At 42.8% G+C, this 23,187-nt stretch overlaps 1 protein-coding gene and 1 long non-coding RNA gene across 3 annotated transcripts in view; one reads left to right on the top strand and one right to left on the bottom strand.

Annotated features, from left to right (window-relative positions):
* Fmnl2 (formin like 2) overlaps positions 1–14,969 on the bottom strand; it is a 330,610-nt gene extending 315,641 nt beyond the window's left edge. For both annotated transcript variants that reach the window (XM_008832871.3, XM_017798092.2), the window contains exon 1: positions 14,821–14,969. In XM_008832871.3, coding sequence (XP_008831093.1) covers positions 14,821–14,937 — 117 coding nt within the window. In that variant the 5' untranslated portion in view covers positions 14,938–14,969. The remainder of the gene's footprint in view (positions 1–14,820) is intronic.
* Positions 14,970–15,672: 703 nt separating this feature from the next.
* Positions 15,673–23,187, top strand: part of LOC115070324 — a 9,980-nt gene continuing 2,465 nt past the window's right edge. Inside the window, exon 1 of the long non-coding RNA XR_003849497.1 lies at positions 15,673–15,722. This is a non-coding gene — a long non-coding RNA (uncharacterized LOC115070324). The remainder of the gene's footprint in view (positions 15,723–23,187) is intronic.

Raw genomic sequence — 23,187 nt, 5'->3', positions numbered from 1 at the left:
GAGGAACATCCCACAGGCCCTTCCTACATGTGTTTCAAAGCCTGTGGAAGCCCCTCCTGAACCAGCAGGGGAGAAAAAGATCACAGCCCAGCTCCTCTGGCCTGAGGGCTCTTCTCTGAGCCCACAGAGGATGCCTACCCCTTATAACAGGTAGCTGTCTCAGCAAGAATGACACCACCACCTCACACTGCTCTATTTTACTGTCCTAGCCCTATACCCACACCTAAATGGTTCCAATTCCATGTCTGTGTACCCTTTTGTGTCTGGCTGTTCCTGCCCCTCCCAGCTAAAGTGCAAATTCCCTGAGGGTACCCCAGGAGTCCACCTCATTCAGCCAACTGTACTGCCTTGCACATAGTAAAGGCTCAATAAATTCTTTGGACTCTGATTAAAGTATAAGCCTTTCTTTAACAACCTTAAAGAAGCAGCATAGAATTAAAAGCTGTGGTATGGCAGTGACAGACTGAGCTGACTCTTGGAACATCTTCCTGGCTCCCTATTCCAAAGGAAACCTTCCAAACACTCAGAATCCAGTTCTCTGGACCCTCAGAACTTAATCCATCTGTAACTATGCTGACTATTGAGGTTTTTCTCTCTTTTTATTGGGGAGGGGGTTGAGACAGGGTGTCCCTGTAGCCCCTGCTGGCCTGACACTCGCTATATAGACCAAGCTGGTCTCAGTCTCATAGCAGAAATCCACCTGCCTCTGCTTCCTTTAGTGCTGGGACTAAAGGCGTGTACCACCACACTCGACTCTAGATTTCTAAAAGTTTTTTGGTTTGGTTTGGTTTTTTGCTGTTGTTTGTCTCTCCATCTACACCCTCTGCTCCTTCAGTGAGATCAAGGTCAGATTACATACAGAATGGACTCAAAATACATAAAGTAGGTACTGTATAGTATTAATTTAGTGTAGCTAGTATAAAAATAAGCAAGCATACATTTAATGACATCTTGCAGCTAATTCAAAAAAAAAGAAAAAAGGTGGTACCATACAACAGAAACAGGTTCTCTCATCAGACAGGCCAGGATTCAAATCCTGCCTCCATTATTTGATAGTCACCACTATCACTCTGAGCCCCACTGTCCCATTAGCTAAGGAAGACAGCACCTCCCCAGCAGATTGCCAAAAGCCATGGCAATGATGCTCAGAAAGTGTGGATGAACACAAAGCAGCTCCTAAGTATCACCTGATTTTAGAAAGGGATGCTCCCTGCAGTTTTAACACAAAACAAAGAACTAGATCACAAACTTCACCACTTCTTGTATAACTTCAAGCCACATATTCACATGCCTCATTTCTTTAAAACCCTTAGAATCACAAACAATGATTTAAAAGCACTCTGTAAACAGTGAGGCACTACAAATGCCAAAACCAGGAGTGCTGCTCATTTAAGCTTGTTTTACACTTCAAATTAAAAAATTATATAAATAACACAGGACATGTTACACTGAAAAGCCCTGTACTACTGTGATAACTACAGTACATCATCACAAACCAAATATGGCTTAATGACAGTGACAAAGCACTGGTTTCTCTGGCTACAACCACTGCTCCTAACCCCTAAGTCTTCCATAAGGAGTCAAGTAGAGCATGGTGCCAACATGTTATCTCTGAACATTAAGTACTCTGGGGCACTAACTAGAATCAAGTGACATGGGGAATACCAAGATGAGTAAGAACCTATGACAACATCATTTCAACACAATGTCAATTGTATGCAATCTTCAGCCCAGTGTGGTCTGTTAACTAGAGTCTCAGGCAACTACTCTGATCCTCAGGCTCCTTCAGCAGGCAGAGTTCAATAATCAACAGTAGTGACCTGCTGGGATGCTCTCTGACCAGGCCCTGTGCTAAAGAAGCAGCTGCCCAGGACCTGGCCTCCCAGGAGCCCAGAGTGTGAAGTGGCAAATAAAACAGACTATAAACAGTCGGCTGAGACCATGAAGAGTAACTACAAACCCACACACACTCAGGCATCCCCTGATTGTACAGCCACACCTCACAAGGGTGCTATTTAACCAAGGGCCTTGTGAGTAAGAGCTGATTCATACCACAGACATCAAAGCAAGGGAAATGCTTTCCCCACCTTCTAAACTGATATGAGCCTGGAAGGACACAGAGAGAGTAGAATCTCAGAGGAACCTTGAAGGTTGGATGAGTTTCACTCCAAAAGCTCTGGGGAGTCCTTTCCATGCAAGAGAATCAATCACTGTCAGGAAAGTTATAAAGGAGAGAAAAGTGAAGGCTTGCTCTGGGAATAAGGACAAAGCAAGGTGTGAGGGTCATGCAAGAAACTTGTGAGGAGATGGGTCTGGCCTAACTGTGGCTGCTTCGATGAGTAGTCACAACATGATTTACAGAGAAGAGTAAGGAAGGCACAACAGTAACAAATATCATGGACAAGGAGTTCTGGGACTGAACTCGATGCCTGGAATATCACTTTGGAGCTTTGATGGGAAACCACATGAAATGAAGTTCACAGTCAGAATTTTCATATTGCTAAAAGTCAACAGGAAATATAGGAAAAAGCTAAAGACCAGATATGGCTTGGGAGGAAAAACAAAAGATGTGTGATTGCACATGCCTATCTCCAGGAATTGCAGCCCCAAGCTGTGCATCTCACTTTCACTCTGAAAATTCCATCTCATTCATGCTTTGTTTTGGGAGCACAAATCAAACCATGAAAAGTTGGGGCACACAGACCACTGAAGCAGTCAACCATGATGCACCCAACAACAGAAAGGCAGCGTGTCTAGACTGCCTATGCCAGGCCTACTTCTACTGAGGAAATCTATCAAAGAAAGTGGTGGAAACCTTATGATTACAGGCATTTAGAATCAGACCACAAGGCCCACTCCTGGGGCCAGCTCCCCTCCACCCAAGTGTGACCACTAAGAAGACAGGATCAGGTAGTGGTTGGTGGGAAAGGCAAGGAGCCAAGTCCAACCTCACTTGAAGAACAACTGGGAAGGTGAGACTCTGACTCCTCATCTGAGGGTTGGATGAACAGTGTATCCTGTCTAAAGGAGATTTTTTTTAAAATGGAGGATCAGGCATTATCACTCTAAAGAACAACAAAGCCATTTGTTAAAATTCCCCATTATTGTTGGCTGTGATAGCACATACCTTTATTCCCAGCACTAGGGCGGTAGAGGCAGGCATCATGATCACTGTGAGTTTAAGGTCAGTCTGGCCTATATAGCAAGTACCAAGCCAGCCAAGGCTACATAGTGAGACATCAATAGAAAGATCACAGGAAACCAACTTTGGGATGGCAGATGATTATTGGTTAAAACTAAATTCTAAGAGGAAAAAAATAGGTATCTAACATTAAAGAGTAATCTCATTAATTAAGGAATGAAGCCTGGTATATTCACATCTTCACAGATGATTGGGGATTTCTGTTTGGTTGTGAGCCTGAGCCTTTAACGGCTGCTCCAGCTCTCCAGCCCATGATTGGAGATTTCTAAGTCAAACAAACGCGCTCCAAAAAAGTCTACCCAGAGATTTAAACATTCTACTAAGAATGACACTAGAGAGGCAAGCTGAAGTCTCCACAAACCCAGAGAGCACACAGTTCTCAATGGCCTCTCCAAGTTCAGAGCTAGATGGTCTGATTAGTTAGCAACAAAGTGATTTTTGCAGTAAGGCCAGAGAATCACCAATTCCAAGTTCATGACACCATGGTCCCAAGACCAAGCACTGGCTTCCTAGATAGACCAGGCAGAAGTCCATGGGAATAATGACCAATTAGTCATTACTCATTGTGACCAAAAAGAGCAAGTTCTCTCAAGACATCCACAATGCTGACCATATCAGAAGCCAAAAAGAGCCACAACTGAAACTAACCTATAAAGCTGGTCACCTGATTTTACATTCTGGCTCCACAGGTTTCATAAACAAGCCATTTGGCAGGATTAAACTCACTGGACAAACTGAGTGCTGACATAATACAATGTGATCATTTTATAGCCAGCTTCTACTCATGGTTATTATACTGCTTACCTCTATACAAAAAGGAAATAACATGGTTCAATAAAAATTAAATGAGTGCTGACAGTGCTTGCCAAGCAAGCAGAAGGCCTTGGATTCAAACCCCAGTGCCACATACACATCCAGGTATGAAGGCGCATGCCTGCAATCTAACACTCCAGAGGTGGAAGCAGGATCATCATCATCATCAGCTATAAAGTCAGTCCATTGCTAGTATGGGTTACAACCAACCTTTTCTGAAAAATGGAAGGGAGGGAGGGAGGAAGGTTGGTTATTTTCAACCTTTCTACTATCATAAAAGTCATCTTCACTGTCCCCACAAAAAAAAAAAAAAAGAAGAAGAAAGAAAGAGATTATGACCCAAATCCATACCTCCTTTCACCCTGTTCCCAATTACTATAAAAGCTTTATCTGGTCATAAATCACCTAATACATTTCCATGAAAGAATTATTTTTTAGAAGAAAAATGAGACGATAACTGCTTCTATCCTCTGTTCCAGAAAAAGCACATATGCTGCCCTCAAACCTAAAACCACAAGTCAAAGGAGTACGAATAAGAGGAATGTGTATCTGCTCATATTATAACTCATAAAGGGATAACCAGAGTCTACCACAGAACAACCAGTTCATTCCTGACCTGGCATCCTATTTATCTTTCTATTCTCAAAGCTAATTGCTTATATAAGCATGCCAATTTGCCTTGATTATAGGATTCTTAATAAATGAATGTTGTTTACATTTCACAAGTGTATTTGAATTTCACTCCAGGAAGCCAAGCTCATCAAGTCTTTGTAAGTGGTAAAACCAGAGATCAAAGCAAAATTGAACCAACAATTAGGCTTGAGAATAGAGTCCACGCCAAGCTGCAGCTCATCTGCTTCTCTCCCTCCCAAAGTGCACCTCAGGGCCACTGCTCAATTCGAAACCCATGTGCATGTGTGGAACTGTTTCAGCAAACTTTCATTTTGGTCATCTCATAGCCATTTCTTAAGTAGTTAAGCAGCTCTACCATTCAACAGGTTATGGTTGTTTTCTTCTATTTTCTTATCTTACTGCCTCAGTTTAATCAAATATCTTTAAGCGGTTTTTGTTTTTTTGTTTGTTTTTTTAATTAGCCCAATTTTTTCAAGTTTTCTCATTTCTTAAACAAGTGCTTTCCTTTCCTGGAATACTCATTTTTTCCACACTGGTCAACTCTTAATTCTTAAAATTGATCACTGAGTCAAAAGAACAAAGAGAAACACTCCTTCAGCACAGTAATTTGCAATCTGGGCTACACCATCAAATCCTACAGCACTTTAAAAAAAATTCTGATGTCCACCCCTACACAAAATTCACCAAAGTGTCTGCTAGTGAGAGCCACAAGAGTACTCTTTTATGTTTTTATTGGCATATTTTAATTATATGCAAGACACATGAATACTTTTTTAAGTTTTTTTACTTTATGTGTATATGTATTTGTCTGTGTGTGGGTATGTGCTTGTGCATGTGGGTGTCTTGTGGAGTCCAGAAGTTATAAGGTTCTCTGCAAGAGCAGGAAGTGCTCTTAAGCACTGAGCCATCTCTCCAACCCCCAATATATCAGTACTTTTGAGGCTCTCCAGGTAATAGCAATGCATATCCAAGTTTGTAAACCAGTATTTTAACTTACCAATTCCTTTGTATCCTACCTTAAATAAGATTTCTACAAAACGTCAAAGGAAAAGAGAAAAACAAGGAAAGGAAGTCAAGTTTCTGAGCAAATGCTCAACTAAGACTTGAGAGCACTGAGAGCTATTATTTTCAGACATTATGCATATCTTAGTACCCCCAAACCAGACACATGCCCAAAAATGTGAGCTATGAGACACGGTCCTCAAAGCCAATAGGCTTTTTGGATAACTAAATCACAGGCATCATCAACCACACAGAAATCAGTCTCCTAAAGAGAGTGTTTCTATATACCTTGAGGCTTTCTGCTTCTGTGAAAATGGGCACAGGGACTCAAAACTCCAACAGTTGCTCCAGAGAAGGAAAAAAACTAAGTTTACATGGGAATGAAATTTAAAAGTGAATGAAGAATCACTAATCAATTACAGGCTAATCAGAAACACTTGTGATGTAATCAACAGAAACTACAGAAAGTCTATCCTAGAAACTATAAAATTCAGGCTATATAAGGTGCCTGCCTACCTGTGAGCACTAAGGGCCATACATTTGGGGTTTTGTTTCCCCTCCAAGTGTGAAAACACAATCTGCAAGCATCAGATTTCATAGTATCTCCAACATGGGGGCTTGGTATTCTATATTGAGGGATTGCCAGTCCTCCTGGCCCACACGGCCTTAAATAAATCAATCCATGAGGCAGCTCTCCAGCTGTCAGCTCATCCCTAGACACTGTTTCTCAATCATGTGGACAATGCCACCACAGTGCTTGGTGTTACGTTCTCTGACCAGGAGCATGGGGTGACTGGGGAGGGGAAAGGAAGATCTATCACCCTGCAGGATGAACAGAATTCTCAAATTCCCACCTGCTCATGGAGGTAAAAACCAAGATGAATGAAGCCTCTCCAGAAATGATGAGCCCAAAGCCTGGGGACATACTGCCTGTCATCTGGGAAGGATGGGCCTCCATAAAGTCACCTTTAAAAGGGGCAGCTTGATCTCATCTTCCCACCTACAGTCCTCCAGTATTTTCTTTTACAATTTACTACTTTGTTCCTAAAAGGATTTCAGGTACCAGTGTCCTCTTAAAAAAGAGACAAACACCTGTATAATCTGTACTTATTTTGTTATTCTTGTTGGGTGGGGGTGTGTTTTGGGTTTTTGTTTAGAACCTGATATAGCCAAAGATGGCCTTGAACCTCTGATCCTCTGAACTCTACTACCCAGTGCTACGATTACAAATATGCACCACCACACCCTCTGCAGTGCTGGGCTTCAAAACTAGGGCTTCATGCATGCTAGGCAAGCATTCTACCAAGGGACAACCCAGTCCTGTGTTTCTTAGCCACTTCTTGACATCTGTGCTTAGTCTTTCAGAAAATGATTCTTACAGAGTTAATGAATTTCCACAATAAACATGGTGTAAACTTTTTTTTTTTTCCTTCTTTAAGCCCAAGAGGGACCTACAAAAAGATTCTTCCCTTGCTCTAAGGTTCTATAATTCTGTGTCTACAACCTGGAGGTGACAGCTGAAGAAAGGGTACCTTTCAAGCCAACCTCTGTTCCCTGGGGTGGGAAGCGTCTTCCTATCACCAGCATTTTTGACACAGATCTGTCTGGACTATGCCAAGGAAGAATTCACAATCCAATTTTTGACAACTGCGAAAGTTTAAACATTCCTCCTTATTCTCATGTGAATTTTAGTCACTGATCCTGGAGGAATTTTACTCTCTAGATGATACCAAACACACTACACACAGGTTTTTGACTAGTTGGTTTCAGTTTTCTTCAGACAAGGTCTCACTATGTTGCCTAGGCTGGCCTCCTACTTGCTGTCCTCCTGTCTTAGCCTCCCAAGCGCTGGGATTACAGGCATCTGCCACCACACATGGCTGACTACACAATTTTCCATACAAAAACTCAACACTAACACCAAATGAAACAAAGGATCACAATGTGCCATGTTCTACAAATTTTATACCTTCAAAGTGTTATTTTCCTGAACCATGCTAACACGTGCCAAATTTAAACCCTGATCACAAAGGAGGAAAATTAAGGACCACAGCCCAAACTGGTGCAGCAGATATGATTCCAGAAACCAGGTCTCCTGCTTCCTAGAGTAATGCTGGATGAGGAGCCACAGGCAAAAGTAATTCTTCTCCATTAAGAATTTAAGGGTAACCACACCTTTTTTCCTCCAGGTTTCATCAGTTTGCACTGCATTTTTACAAAAATTACACTGCAATTATATCACAGGCACCAAACATTTTTATTCAGAATATACTTTGATCAACTTCTATCTTAGATATCCATATATATTTTCATCTTTTATTGGGCTTATTAGGGGAAATGCATGTGTGCTGATAAAAAAAAGACAGGCATAGCTCTAAGCATCCATCCCCACTGCGCAGAGGGGGGAATAACACAGCTCAGAGAAATGCTGCCCAAGTGAAACTGTACTGGTTCAAAATGACAACCCTCTAACCCCTTTCCACACTCTGCCTCACAACAGTAAAGGGTTGTGAAAAAACAAATCAGCAGTATGTGATAGCCTCACTATACTCCCACCCATCCATCTGCTCAACAGACCTCAAGCAAGTGCTCTCCTTGAAGTGCAAAATGGGAAACAAACTTAACTGCTGCAACTTGACCTTCCTGTCCCTTTCACAGGTAATTACATTTGAAGTATATGCATTGAAGTGACAGGTTGGCTCTTCTCTCTAGTTTGCTAAAACCTAAACTTTCCAAAGTTTAGGTTTTCAAATCTGCCATGAAAAGAGAAACTCATAAGTATACTTTTGGATCACATAAATTTTTAACTACATGCCTAAAAATAGAAGAGCACAGTGCAGATGACACAAAGCTTATCACCTAAAAAGAAACATCTGTGCTGGATAGTTTTTGTCAACCTAATACAAGCTAAGGTCATCTGGGAAGAACTTCAACTGGGAAATTTTCTCTATCAGAGTGGTATATCTGTGGGGCATTTTCTTGATTGCTAATTGATATGACCACTGTGGGTGGTGTCATCCCTGGGCAGGTGGGCCTGGGCTATACAAAAGTGGCTGAGTGCCAGGCGTGGTGGCACACACCTTTAATCCCAGGTCTACATAGTGAATTCCAGGATAGCTGGGGCTACAAGGAGAACCTGTCTCTTTTTTTTTAAAAAAAAAAAAAAAAAAAAAAAAAAAAAAAAAAAAAAAAGTGGCTGAGCAAGCCAGGGAAAGCAAGCCAAGTAAGCGTTTCTCTGAGGTTTCTGTTTCAGTTCCTACCAGATTCCTGAGTTCCTTCTTGACTTCCCTGAACCACAGACAGTAACTTGTGAGGTGAAATAAACTCCAAATTGATTTTAGCCAGTGTTTTATCACAGCAACAGAAAGCAATCTAGAACAGGATCATGGGATGGATCTGACCATGTTGTTCTTAGGAAGACTGTGGAGGGTTTGGGGGCTTTTGATTAGAAAAGTCATCCAGTACTGAGAGTTTAATGAGCTTTTGTGAGAACTTGGAAGATAATGCTGAGAGCAATGGAAACAGTGGAAACCTGCTTGTGAAGTTTCAGAGGGAAGTTTGAGAGCCCCATCAAAGACCATCAGGAATATCCATGTGATATTGTAAATTAAGAATCTTTGGTTTCTGATCAGCTGAGTCTGAAAATCGGCTGTGATTAATAAAAGACCTACATCACTGAGGTGAAATCTTCTGGGAAGTATTTCCTCAGGGTCAGCACACAAAAGCTGTAGTTCAGAGGGTACCAAGGCTGCATCTCAAGCTGAAAGCCAAACTTGGTACTGTGTAAGAGTCTCCCATTTGGCAGCATGAAAGCTACAAGACTAAAGGAGCCATGGAGAGCAGCTAACGATTAGCATTATGAAAGGACAGGTGAAGCCACTGGTGAAGGTGCAGCCTCAGTTGCAGTGGAAAAACAAGGCTATCTGGAGATTCCACCAAGGAAAGCAGCAGGTGTTGAGTGAAGCTAGCTTGAGCCTAGGAAACACATTCTGTGTGAGCGAGCAAGCGAGCGGGAACAAACGAGCATGTGTTGGATAGGTTGGATAACAGAGTCGTACAGTGGAGCTACCCAAGTCTTTTGGAGTCAAAAGATCGTGAGTCCTAAATACCAGACACTGAGCTATAGGATTTGATTCATACTGTTGGATTTGGGGTTTTGCTTTGTGACTATGCTCTGGTTCTCCCCTTTTGAAATAGGAAAGTATATAGCTTATTTGGGGTTTTACAGAAGCCTATAGTTAAGAGACTTTGGGTTGTTAAGGAAACCTTGACCTCTTAAAGTGTCAAACTTTTTAGAGACTAGGACTTTTTAAGTTGATTGTTTTATATTATGATATTAACATGAGATCTTGAGGCGAGACAAAGGAAAAGTTATGGTTTAATAGTGATGTGTTTGTGTCAAGTTGACAAGGGGTCAATTGTGCTGGTTAGTTTGTCAACTTGATACAAACTAGAATCAACTGGGAAGAGGAAACCTCAATTAATGAATTTCCTCTATCAGACTGGCCTGTGTGCAGGTCTATGGGGTATTTTCTTGATTGCTAATTGATGTAGGCAGGTACAATCCACTGTGTGTGGGGCCATCCCTGGCAGGTAGGCTGTGTAAGTAACTGGGCAAGCCAGTAAGCAGAATTCCTCCATGGTCTCTCAGTTCCCGCCTCAACGTCCCTCAATGACAGGTTGTGACTAGAAATTATAAAATGAAATAAACTTTGCCTAATTTCTTTTGGTCAGTGTTTTGTCACAGCAACAGAGAAGCAAATTAAAACGATGTCAAATGTACTTTTGATCATTTTGGTCACATTTGATCACTTATGAAAATTTTCTGCCAATTTTATATAGTCTAAAACTTAAATTTTAAAAAAATCCTTAAATCTGGTAAATGTTGTTTTTTTTTTTTTTTTTTTTTTTTTTTTTTTTTTTTTTTTTTTTTTTTAATTCCAAGCCTATTTTTTTTTTTTTTTTTTACTGCTAATTCCAAGCCTTTTTTCTCCCTAGTGTCAGATTTGAGAAAGCCTAAGAGAGAAGCCAAGAGAAACAAAGGAACAGACATCCAAATCTGGTTAAAATCCCAGGTTGGTTAGTTAATAACTGTATGACTTCAGGCAATTTAGGCAATCATTATTTATAAACCTCTAACATTAATGATAGCTGGAGTGACTGGGAGAATCAAGTGAAAGCGTGTCAGCATGGGACATATTCAAAGTGGGCACCAGTGTTCCCACTCCTTCCTAAGACAAAGTTACTATATCCACTCTCAGGAAAAAACAATGGAAAGAAAACTGAACTGAATTAGTCCCATACTAAAGTAGTTCCCAATATCAAACATAAGAAAGATTGCCATTAATCATGACTTACTTTTTTTTTTTTTTTTTTTTTTTTTTTTTTTTTTTTTTTTTTTGGTCTTTTTGAGACAAGGTCTCCCTGGAGCCCCAGCTGTCCTGGAACTTACTATGTAGACCAGGCTCGCCTCAAACTCACAGAGATCCACCTGCCTCTGCCTCCCGAGTGCTGGGACTAAAGGCATGTGCCACCACGCCTGGCTACTCACCTATCTTTTTATATCTGCTTGCAGAACTGATACAGGCAACTATGTCAGAGGACTTAAATTATCCTTTTCTATGAAGTTCAAAAAAGAATCCTTAAAACAGTTCCTCGACAAAGGCATTTTATGTTGTAAAGAGTGACTGAAAGCCAAAAGTAAAACATTATGAAGTATCTAATGTAAAACAGGCATTCTTGAACCAAAGACCTTCACTGTTTGCAAAACCCACAAGAATCACCTTCATAGCGTCATCCTTAAAGTTCATGAACAAGAAAGCATTTGCATGTATGTAACCCCAACAACTAGAGAGGCTTAAAAATGCAATAAGAGCCACACGGATATGTAACCATAAATAGGTGGGACCAAATAACTCGGTCTGATGTTATATGTATGTATATAATCAAGAGTGGATTACTGATGACTGAACTTAACTCTTCAAAGTGTCCTCAAGAATACATGGATCACATGTAAATAGGCACACAAAGGCACATATCACATTATAGCTCTATCAGAAAGGTGGTACAAAGATACAAAAGGCCAAACCTACACTGCGTCAGTTCTCCTTTTCCTTAAATATAAATTTGCAAGTACTATTACAATAATTCTGAATAAAAGCTCAGAGGGAGAAACTTTCCTTACAAAGATTAAATTTCTAAACCGTGGACCCAATCTTTACTAGTAATTATGCATGAGAAGTTTTGTGTTTTTTTTTTATTTACCCTCCACTGATTTTAATTCAGTAGTCTTTTGCCCTCTCTAGTCTTAGCAACTAGCTTTTCAGAGGTCTACAACTTCACCTATGGAAGCTGAATGGGGTAAGGGGTACAGTCAACAAGTAGGTTTGTGCTCTCAAAGAGTTTCTATGATGGACTTCTGTCACTTTTAATTTTTATTTGCTCCTCCAAAAGCTTTAAATATTCTAAGGCTAGAGGTTGGGAGGAATTGTTTTCCTAGCCTGAAACAGCTTGTTAATTATTGATGTAAGTCATACTTACAATGAGGCACTTGTATACTTTTCTGCACAGTGTTAATCTAGTTTTCCTCCCCAAACCCCTAGTGATGTTTACTATAAGAAAATAAAACTGATCTGATGGGGTGGCACACACATATAATCAAGGCACACACATATAATCACAGCACTCAAGGTGCTAAGATAGGACAACAGCAAGTTGGAAGCCAGCCTGGGCTACACAGCAAGACAGAGGGAAAGAGGAGGGCAGAAGGGGAGGAAAGAAACTGGCATCAATGATGCCAACTTGATTCCCATTTCTCAAGGGTAGAGAACCTCTTACATATACTTTAAAATCTCCCACCTAAAACTTGTCCTTCTAGCTTAAACTCCAGAATTAAATGGTTCTGATGTCTCAAGCAATTCTTGGAGACCAAAGAAAAGCAAAGTTTAAAATGTTGAATAAACAACCTCAGGGGAAAAAAGGACAAGCAAAATCAACATGTGGTACTAGATCCTTGGGGAGGGTTTCCCTTGACTTGGCTCAATAGATCTTTCAAAGCAAGCAGAGCTCAGATGGGGGCGTAAACATCAATGGTCCAAGTGCATTCCTAACACAAGGGTCCCTAAGAAAGGGTCCTCAAAGTCTTGCGGCTATTCGAAAAAGGTAAGCAAGGTATTTCCTGTTTTTATTTTTGTTTGAGAAAATGAGAACACTATAAACTACTTGCAAAATAACTGCATCCAGTATCTACTGTGGGACATACAGAAGAGGAAAGGTAGCCACAACAAACAACTGCTACACCAAACAGCCTGGGATGTACAATCATTAAAGTCTACAGGCTAACTTTGTGACCTGCTAGACTCAATGAGCACAAATCCACCAAGTTAATGAAGGAACATTATTTTCCTAAAGATTAATTCATACCATGTGTTATTAATCAGCAGAGTAACTGAAAGCTCATGCAAAAACTGCTCTCCCAGTTGACCAGAACTTAATTGCATTAGTGTTATTATTATGGCTGCTGAGCTGGCTTCCCTGAGTCCCTGGCTCCTCCACTACAAGCTAGCTCTCTCTCTCTCTCTCTCTCAATAAAGCTAGTGTATGAACACACACACACACACACACACACACACACACACACACACACAGAGCACAGAGGGAAAAACAAAGCCCAGAGCTAGGTAGTAAGGACCATATGTCAGAAACAGTTTTTGTTGTTTTTTTAAAGAAACACACTTGTCTCTGGAAAGACAGGTTAAGTATGCACCAGACTGCCTTGAGAAGTAATTAAGCCTGGGCTGTTTCAGTTCAGGGTCCCATCTTGCACAAGGTGGGAACAGCTGTGGGAGATCAGAGGATGCAGAGCAAGACAGGCAGCTTCATCTTTCTCCACCGATACATCAGTTTTCGGGGGCCTAAAAAAGCTGCGGCCTCTGATGCACAAAGCTCGCCTGTCGCCTGTTGTTCGGAACACATTCCCTGGACCAAAAGCAGCTCCTTTTCAAGGCTTGAAGAAAAGCAGTTTCAAGGTCCTAGTCAACGTTCAAATCTCAGAAAACCAACTTTTGATCCAGGACTTGAGACCTTTCTCAAAGTTGTGTTGCGTGCCAATAATCTCACAGGTAGACTTAGGAGTTGGCTGCCTCCATCGCAAGTTCCTCTAGCTGAGAGGTTTAGTAACATAGACGCGTCCTAATGTAAGGACTAGGAGCCAAGCATCCAGTCTTCCCTGTTCCCCTCCCAACATCCCTTAAGACGGGCTAGAACCTTAAATCAGAATCCGGGGACCTAAGGCAATTGAGACGCGAGCTGTGGCAAGGGGGAAAGGCGGCACACCCTTTTGAGTTCACAGCACAGCAGACTCTGCAGGGAAGGGCCCAGAAACTGAGTTCCAGAAGTAAACGGAGAGAGTCTAGCCTTTGCTCGAGAAGCTGGAACTGGAAGACAGAGATGCAGAAAGAGCGAAGGAGCAGAGGACTCTGCTCGAGGAACGGGGGTCGCCTGTGAAGTCAGGGCGGCTCTCAACACGTCCCAGCCAAACTGCACATTTTTGTGGTTTAAGATTTAAGACCAAAGGGAACACACTGAGGTTCTCCCCCGCCTGGGGCGCTTCTCCTCCGTCTGGGTTTCAGATGCCGCCTCTTCTTGGAGGGACCCGGGCTCCGCTCAGCTGCGGGTCTCCTCTTTCCCTTTCTGACAAGCCGCGACCTCCACCCTCCAAGTTTGCCTCCGCCGCGGCGGCCACCTGCGCCCATCTGCCGCGGATCCCGCAGGCCCAGGGCTGTGCAGCCAAGGGATGCTGCGCACGGGCTGGGGGTTTGCGAGTAGGCTCTTTTCCAAAAGAATAAAAGAGCAAAAGCCTTTGCTGCTAGTAGATCCTCGTCCCGACCACCTTCCCTTCCCTTCACACCCACGCTGCAGCTCCGGGGCACACGCGCCTCCTCGAGGTGGCTCTCCCGCCAGACAATGGGTTCGGGCCAGCGGGGCAGCTCGCCCAGCCCCTCTTCCCATCCCAGGACCCCAGGAGAACTGTACGCGAGGGAGGGAAGGAGGACGCAGAGGGGAGAGGCAGGGGACCACAATGGGAAGGTGCGAGCCTCGCCCTCGGGATCGGGAGGAGAGGAGCGGTGCCAGCACCGCCCGGGGCCGCGCGCCCGGGCCGCCTCACTCACCAGCACGATGGCAAAGCGTTCCTCCAGCTCACCCGGCTCGGGCATCGGCAGCTTCAAAGGCACGCTGTGCGCCCTGAAATCGGTCTGCTGCGAGTCCATGCTCCCCGCGTTGCCCATATCGGCTGCGCTCCCGGCTCCTAGAGTCCGCGTCCGCAATCCCCACAGCCCCGGGCGCTCGGCTCTGCGCTCCGCCGCGCCCCTGAGAGTGCGCCGCGACGCCGCTCCCTAGCAGCGCCCCGAGCCCAGCCAGCCCCCAGCCGCCCTCATGCTCTCCGCCGCCTCAGCGCCGCCCCGGCCTCGCTGCCTCGGGAGGGGTCTGCAGGAAGCCGGGCGCCGATCCGCATGGTGCTCCCAACGCCCCTGCCAGAGCCCGCAGCCGCCGGCGCGCGCTCCGTGTCCCTCCGCCTCCAGCCCTGGCCGCAGTCCCGCTGACACTTCAGCTCCGGCCGGCCACTGCGGTGAGCACCTCGAGCGGACAAACGCAGCTCGGCGCCGGCCGACACAATGCCCCCGCTCACCGCCCCCGCCCCCGGCCCGGCTCCGCCTACCGCCCCGCGGACTGCCGGGACGCGTAGTTTCGGCCCCAGCCCGCCGCATGCAGGAACCGCCGCCGCTCGGGAGGGCCAGGGCCGCGCACCGGCGGGACTGCTGGCCCCAAAGCAAGCTGGACGCCCTGGGAGATAGCTTTTCTCACTTTCGACCACCCTCGTCCACAAGTAGAAAGATCTGCCTAGTCCACGAAGAATCTGACACCGGCACGTTTGACCGATGAATGAATGAATCCAGTCAATCAGTTGAATGAATGCATGATTTAAGTTTCTGAAGAGCACAACCCAATGAAAGGATCTAGTTGAATAAGGGACCTCCAGAGTGTTGGCAACACCCTGCTTCATAAGCTGAGGGTGAGTGAGCTTTGCGGTTCTTCAGCATGTGTGCTATATGTTTGATGTAATGGAAATGGTTTATAAAGAAATGACTTACAGTATATGTAGTCAGACCTCAGGACTTGTTACAAGAATTCAATTCAAAACAGACAATTCAAAACAAATACCTATCAAAGAGCTATTATGGGGTTACTGTTCCATAACAGGAGTGCCCACAGCCTGGAATGGTTTCCAGGCTAGTAAGGTAGGCAATTTACTCAAAAACCTATTTTGTATGAGATGGCTATAATGGCAGAGTGTTTGGGGGGCAAAGAGTGGTCTTAATTGCAATCATAACAGGATTTTCACAGAGAACCTTGGGTGCAACTCTATCCTCTGACCTTAACTACTCCTTCTGAGCACTTGGAAATATAAACGGAATTATATACTACTTTAGCCAGCTGCCCATATAGATTTCAAGGGCATGCATCTGATTGACTTGTGGATAAGCTACAATTAGTTCTGTCATACCTTATACTGGTATTTCTTAATCTTTGCTATGCATCACCTTTATTTAGGGAACTTTTGATTAAACCTACACACAGCTTGAGTTCTGTTACCAGAATCTCCCCAAGCTGAGTGATGGAGCCTGGGCAGGTGGAGATTCAACAAGCTAACCCAGGTGACTGATATGCAGCTGAGAATGTCAGTCTCCTGTTAAAAAATTTAAAAAAAGCAAATGATTCTGGATTCAACCAAGAACCACATTTCATTTGGCTTTGAAAACCCAAAATAGCTGAAGCCCAGAGATGCTCAATGACTGTTGAATTAATAAGTGACTTTTACCACAAACATGGGAGAAATACCACAAATGCATTGCATGCGCCCCGCTAAGTAAGTCACTTCTAACTTTTTTAATGACCTAAAAAATTAATAGTCCAGCCAGGCATGATGGTGCATACCTTTAATTCCAGCACTCGGGAGGCAGAGACAAGTGATCTCTGTGAGTTCAAGGACAGCCTGGTCTACATAGCAAATTCCAGGCTAGCTGGGGCTACAGAGAGACCCTGTCTCAAAAAAGACAATAGTCATTATTTTGTCTGTATGAACTTGCACACCTGCATGAATATGGAGGCTAGAGGACAGAAGTCAGTTCTTTCTTTCCACCATTTGACTTCTGGGGCTCAAACTCAGGTTGTCAGCCTTGACAGAAAGTTCCTTTGCCCACTGAGTCATCTGAATGCCCCACCCCCACCTTTAACTTTTTAAAGAGACTAAAAATAAATCCAGCTTAAAGTTCTCAATTAGTACAATGTGTGATTCTGAAGTTCTACTGTATTAAAGTTAATGACAAGTGTGTTATTGATGTAACAGTAAAACAGAAGTATAGATGCCCCAAACTAATGAAAATGGGGATGTTCAGACCAGGTGAGACATTGCTAATCCACAAATGTATTTTATTTGAGGTCTCTGGACATATATCCTGGGTGTGATTCACAGAATCAGCCCACCCAGAGAGCTGCCTGGATGGAAAGACTGGAATTCTTTTCCACAGTCAAAGCCTTTTTATTACATTTATGGCTTCCTTTGGCCATATTTCTGCCAGTAACTAAGACCTTTTTTCTCCCTCTCAGTCCTATCACATCTTGTCTTGCTCATAATTTCATACTTTGGGAGAAGCCAAGAACAAAGTGTGCAAGTCCACATACCAAAAGTCCTCCTACCTCAAGGTTTGCCATCTCTAATATTTGGTTATTATTCATAATGATTATTAAGAGCAAAAGTAAACACTGCATGGCATTATACAATTCTTGTGAGAATTTCCATCAGTAGTTAAGGAATTTTTGTTTTAAGGGTTGCATAAAGAGGTTACTATTTTTTTAAATGTGTATGAGTTAGTACAGTGTGTGTGTGTTCCAGCACGTGTACCTGAAGCAGCCAGAAGGTGTTGGATCCCCTGCAGCTAAAGTTAAAAGCAGTTGTGAGACAACCAATGAGGGTGCCAGGAATCAAATTTGTCCTCTGGAAGAGCAGCTCTAACTACTAAGCTGTCTCTCCAGTCCCTCTGTTGTTTTCACTGTAGAATTCTGTTTTCTCCCCCACAAAATTACAAAGATACACTTCAAATCTTTGCTTCCCTTGCCCTTCTGAATCAATTAGGAATATTATTGCCACTCAGTCAACAATGGTTTAAGAATATTGGGGCCCACACCATGGGTTATCAGGTAAAGGTGCTTGCCCTTCAAACTTGATACCTAAATTCAGTCCTGGGACCCCATGTGTTAGAAGAATAAAACCAACTCCTACAAGTTGTCCTCCAGAAATCTGGAGAAAGGTAACTATCAATATTTGTTCAGCAACTCAACAAGTCTATGGTTAGTATCTGTAATGGGTTGGATCTTCCAAGGAACTCACAAAATAATAGAGTGCTATGATTTATGCCTCTCTGTATTAAGGACAGAAAGTAAGGGGAAAGGCCTGATGCCAGTTAAGTTATTCCTTTTATCAGAAAAATAAATGTTTACGCAGAAGTACCAAGTAGCAAAGGGCCCATTTGTCTTCATTCTCTACGCTGAATGACATGGTCTACCCTAGCTGCAGAAAAAGCTGGTGGAAAAGGATAAAACCTGGGGCATGAAACATTCCTTATCTGGATAGCATCCAGATTCTAGCAGCAAACCTGGAAAGGGATTGATATGAATAGCCAAAACTCCTAGACTTTTCCTGTGTTTTGCATATTTGAAAAAATACAAATAACTGTACTGCAAATAACAAAGTTGACATCACTCCAGATTCTGCACATACTGAAAATGATACTCAGAGAATGTTTTGAACAACTTTCTCTTAATGTCTATAATGTGAGTGAAATGGATATATTCATTCCTGAAAAACCAGACAGGTATGAAGCACACACCTATAATCCCAGCCCTAGGGAGGTGAATACAGGAGGATCAGGCATTCACGGTCCTCCTTAATTACATACAGAGGTGGAGGGCCAGCCTGGGACACAAAATAAAACACCAAATACTAATGCTGATTGCAGAATTAACAGACTGGCCAGAAAGATGGAATTTATATTATATTCTAATTATTATTAGAGATGAGAAAGCCACCATCAGGAAGTACAGTTGTCATCTTTAAAATCTATAGATGTTTAATCTTTTTCCTTTTAAGATTTGTCTGTGGAAAAGGGGGAATGCTCATTCACTGCTGGTGGGATTGCAAACTCGTGCAGCCTCTATGGAAAGCAGTGTGAAGAACTCTTAAAAACCTAAAAATGAACCTACCATATGACCCGGTTGTATACCTCCTTGGCATATACCCAAAGGACTCATCCTATTGTAGAGACACTTGTACAACCACGTTTGTTGCTGTTCTTTTCACAATAGCTAAGAGATGGAAGCAACCTAAGTGTCCCTCAACTGACGAATGGTTAACAAAAATGTGGTATATTTACACAATGGAGTTCTATTTAGCAGTAAAGAAAGATGAAATAATGAAATTTGCAGGTAAATGGATAGATCATTTACTAAGTGAAGTAACACAGACTCAGAAAAAGAAACAACATATGTTCTCCCTCATATGTGGATCCTAGCACCAAATCCTTTTAAATTCCAGGTCCTTTTAATAAGATGATGCTATACAGCCGTCCCTTCTGCATGAAATAACTACCATCATCACGACTTCGGCTGAGCCTGATCGCTAAAAGTCACAATTGGGCTTGTTGACAGTTGTGCTCATTCATTAAAGGAGTGCCAAGCAGGGTCACTGGACCCTCACCTGAGTATCTAGCCACTCTTCCCAGCCAACTACTCCAGCCTTGGAAGACAAAAGAAAAATGAGGAAGAACCCAAAACAGGTTCTTTTGGAAGCCCTTGCCAAGAAACTCCAATGTACTCTCATATGAATTTGAAAATTGCCTGGTTCTGACTTTTTTCTAGTTCCCTGTCTAGAATTTGTCATGCTAATTACTCTTGCCTTTACTTCTCCTTCACATCTCCTATTCATGATTCAAGGACCTTCTTTTCCCCTTAGAGACAAGAGTTATGCAATTTGGGAGTCTTTTAGATAGACCCACTGAAGGGGTACTCCAGTTGTCTCACCCTGCATCCCTGTTCAGCGTGGAAGAAGCCAGATGGTCTGCGTCCCTGTTCCCTATTGGCAATTTGGGTAACCCCTTCAGAGGATGGCATGATAAGAATAGAAGGTAGGGATTGGCTAGGCAGTTAGGGTAAAAAGACCCAAAGAAGTGTAGCCAGTTTCCTGGCTAAAAGTCAAAATGTCCTTGGGCCTGTTAGCAACATACTCTGTTCCAAAGACCAAAAATGTCAAAAGTATTTGGGAGCGTGTATCTAATCCTTAAACGAAGAGGGTGGAATGTTGGAGGGGAGGGAGTGGGCATTGATGTGATCAAAACACTTTATATACGTGTATGAAATCCTCATAAAGTTTTTGTAAAAATTAAAAAAGAAAAAAGATAGCCAAGCATGGTGGTGCACACCTTTAGTCCCAGCACTCGGGAGGCAGAGGCAGGCAGATCTCTGTGAGTTCAAGGCCAGCCTGGTCTACATAGTGAGTTCCAGGACAGCTGGGGCTACAGGGAGACCCTGTCTCAAAAAGACCAAAAAAGAAAAAAAAGAAAAAGAAAAAAGATATGTTTGTCTTTCTTTGCTTTCTCTACAATTTTGTTTCAGTGTTTTGTCTTATAAATCTATTTTTCCTCCTCAGTATTTGGCCTCCTCATTTCAAAGATTGATATTATGATTTTAATTTTTAGTTCTGAGAATATTTTTGGTTTTTTTGAGACATGGTCTCCCTGTAGCCCCAGCTGTCCTGGAACTCACTATGTAGACCAGGCTGGCCTTGAACTCACAGAGATCTGCCTGCCTCTGCCTCCCGAGTGCTGGGATTAAAGGCATGTGCCACCACGCCCAGCCTGTTTTATTCTTTCTTAGTGGCTTACAGTTCTTTTTGTCATTATTTTCCATACTTTCAAAGATTTTGGAAGAAAGTCACATATTCTTTTATCTTGATAGACATTTATCACCTACTTTTTTGTATACTTTAATGGTTACTATGAATTTTAGTTACATCTTAACAATGCCACCTTTATTGTTTCTAAAAGTATAGGTTGACGCCATTCTTTCTAACATTTTTTCCAGAGAATTAACTATTTGTAAATCTAAAAATCTCAACTCATTCTAGAAGTATAGCTCAGTGGTAGAGCACTTGTCTAGCATACAGAAGACCCTAAGTTTGCTCCACAGCACAAAATTGTATCTCTGAGATAACAGCTTGCATAGGCTGCACAGGACAAAATACATCACATAAACGCAGCTCCCAATTTTTTAAATATTTTTATATCTTTATTTTAAGTTTATGAGTATTGCCTGCATGTGTGTAAGTGCACCCATGTCCTTCAGTGCCCACAGAGGTCAGAAGAGGGTGTCATATACCCTAGAACTGGAGATAGGGATGATTGTTAGCCACCATGTGGGTGCTGGGGATCGAACCCCGGGCTTCTGTAAGAGCAGTCAGTGCTCTTAACTGCTGAGCCATCTCTCCAGCCCCTCCCCAATTTTTTTTAAACGTTAAATGAGTAATGTAGTGATAGTCACATGACAACTTATTTTATTTGTTCTAATTTTGTTACCTGAGACGATCGCCCTCCATAGCCCTGACCAGCCTGGAACTTACTATATAGTGTAGCCAACCATGATTTTGTGACAATCCTCCTACCTCTGTCTATCAACTCCTGGGGCTACAGGCTACCACACCTAGCTTTAATTTTTATTTAAGTAAGTTGAATATACACTTATAAGTACACATATATCATGAAGAAAGCACATAAGATTCTTTTAAAGTAGCTAAGATATGGGACTGGAGAGATGACACAGTGGTTAAGTGTCGCGAGCCGGGACTCTGTCCAGCAGAGTCCAGGAAAGACGACACAGACACCAAGGTGAGGTTCAAGCTTCTGTTTCTCTTTCTCCTTTATTCTCTCGTATTCTCTTCACTATGATGCTGGCTCACTATGATGCTGGTCCCTCTCATGATGCTGTGTCCTTATGATGCTGTGTCCTTACTATTACACACTTCAGCTCTTTATATAGCATTTCCTACAGCCCTCCCCCCAGCCGGTATCAATCAGGGCTCACACACGTGCAGCGGCCAGGCAGAGTGTAGCTCATAGGCATGTAGCAAGATCACCAGGCTGGCAGCACCTGTTTGGCCTCTCCATACTTTGGAGTAAGCAAGCGGGAATCACGAGCCTTGGCAATCAGCCAAGAGTTGGAGTAAACAGCACGAGGTTTGGCAGCCAGCCAGGGTGCCATCTGGCTGACTCAGCTGTGCTCGCTTCCCACACAGTGACATTGAAGATTTACTCAAAGAGGAAGAGGATCACAAGGAAGAAAGCTGCCCCACAGAAACGTCTGGTAAATATGCCACAGAAAGGCTAGGCATGCTTAAATCAAAGTAGCTGGTTATATACATTTGACATGCGAAGTGTTGCTATGGGGATGTTTAGGGATTTGCTAACTACTTAAATGTGATATGATGGGGTCTTAGGACGGATGAGCTTTGGGGCTTGTGGCAGGGAGGACAGGTGAGCAGGTGTGACTGGTGTCTTCCAGGTGCCCTCAAGTGGAAGGACGACCTCTCCAGGAAGGCGGCAGAGGCCTTTCTCAGGCAGCAGCAGGCCATGCCAAACCTGCAAAAGCTTTTATGGGACAGGTAAAGACCTCTGCTTCAGAACTAGAAGTGTTTAGGTTCGTGGATCGCTTTCTGAAAAGGAAATGAGTGGCTAGAGATTGGGCTTGTGCTGCCAGATTTTATATTTGTAGAATTTTTTTAACAGATTTAAAGTGTTTTAAAAAATTGATGGTGTGTGTGTATGTGCATAATGGGAGTGGGGAGGACATTGCCAAGGTGTGGGGTTGGAGAAGAACTTTATGGAGTCAGTTTTCTACTTCTACCTTTACATGGATTTTATGTATCAAACTCAGGTCATCAGGCTTGGCAACAAGCATCTTTACCCACTGAGCCATCTCCATTGTCCTGGATCACGTTTTTAGATCTAATCAGTCTGTCTCTAGTAATTGGTAAATTAAGGCCATTTGTGTTAAAGGTGGCTTTTGAGAGGGGTTCTCTATTTCCTATGGTTTATTGATTGTTCATCTGGTTGGCTGGATTCTTGCTTGTTTTTTGCTTCTTCCCATGTTAGTATTAAGGGTTTGCTGGCTGCTAGGTTGGGCATGACTGATTCCATTTGGCTCTCTTCTGATCATTTGTTTTGTTCAAGAAATATATTCTTTCCTGTGTTCTTATGAATGAAACTGTCTTTCTTCTTCCATAGTAACTCTCTAAGAAATTTCTGAGGTACTGGCTTAGTGGTGACAAATCACTTAACTTATGCTTGTCTTGAAATATTAATTCTCCATCAATTTTTAGAGATAACTTTGGTAGATGTAGCAATCTTGATCGACAGTTACTTTACTTTCAG

This window comes from Nannospalax galili, unplaced genomic scaffold, assembly GCF_000622305.1.
Source record: "Nannospalax galili isolate Female #2095 unplaced genomic scaffold, S.galili_v1.0 scaffold376, whole genome shotgun sequence".
Lineage (NCBI taxonomy): Eukaryota > Metazoa > Chordata > Mammalia > Rodentia > Spalacidae > Nannospalax > Nannospalax galili.
The sequence above is the reverse complement of the archived record's forward strand: the minus strand, read 5'-3'. Positions and strand labels throughout refer to the sequence as shown.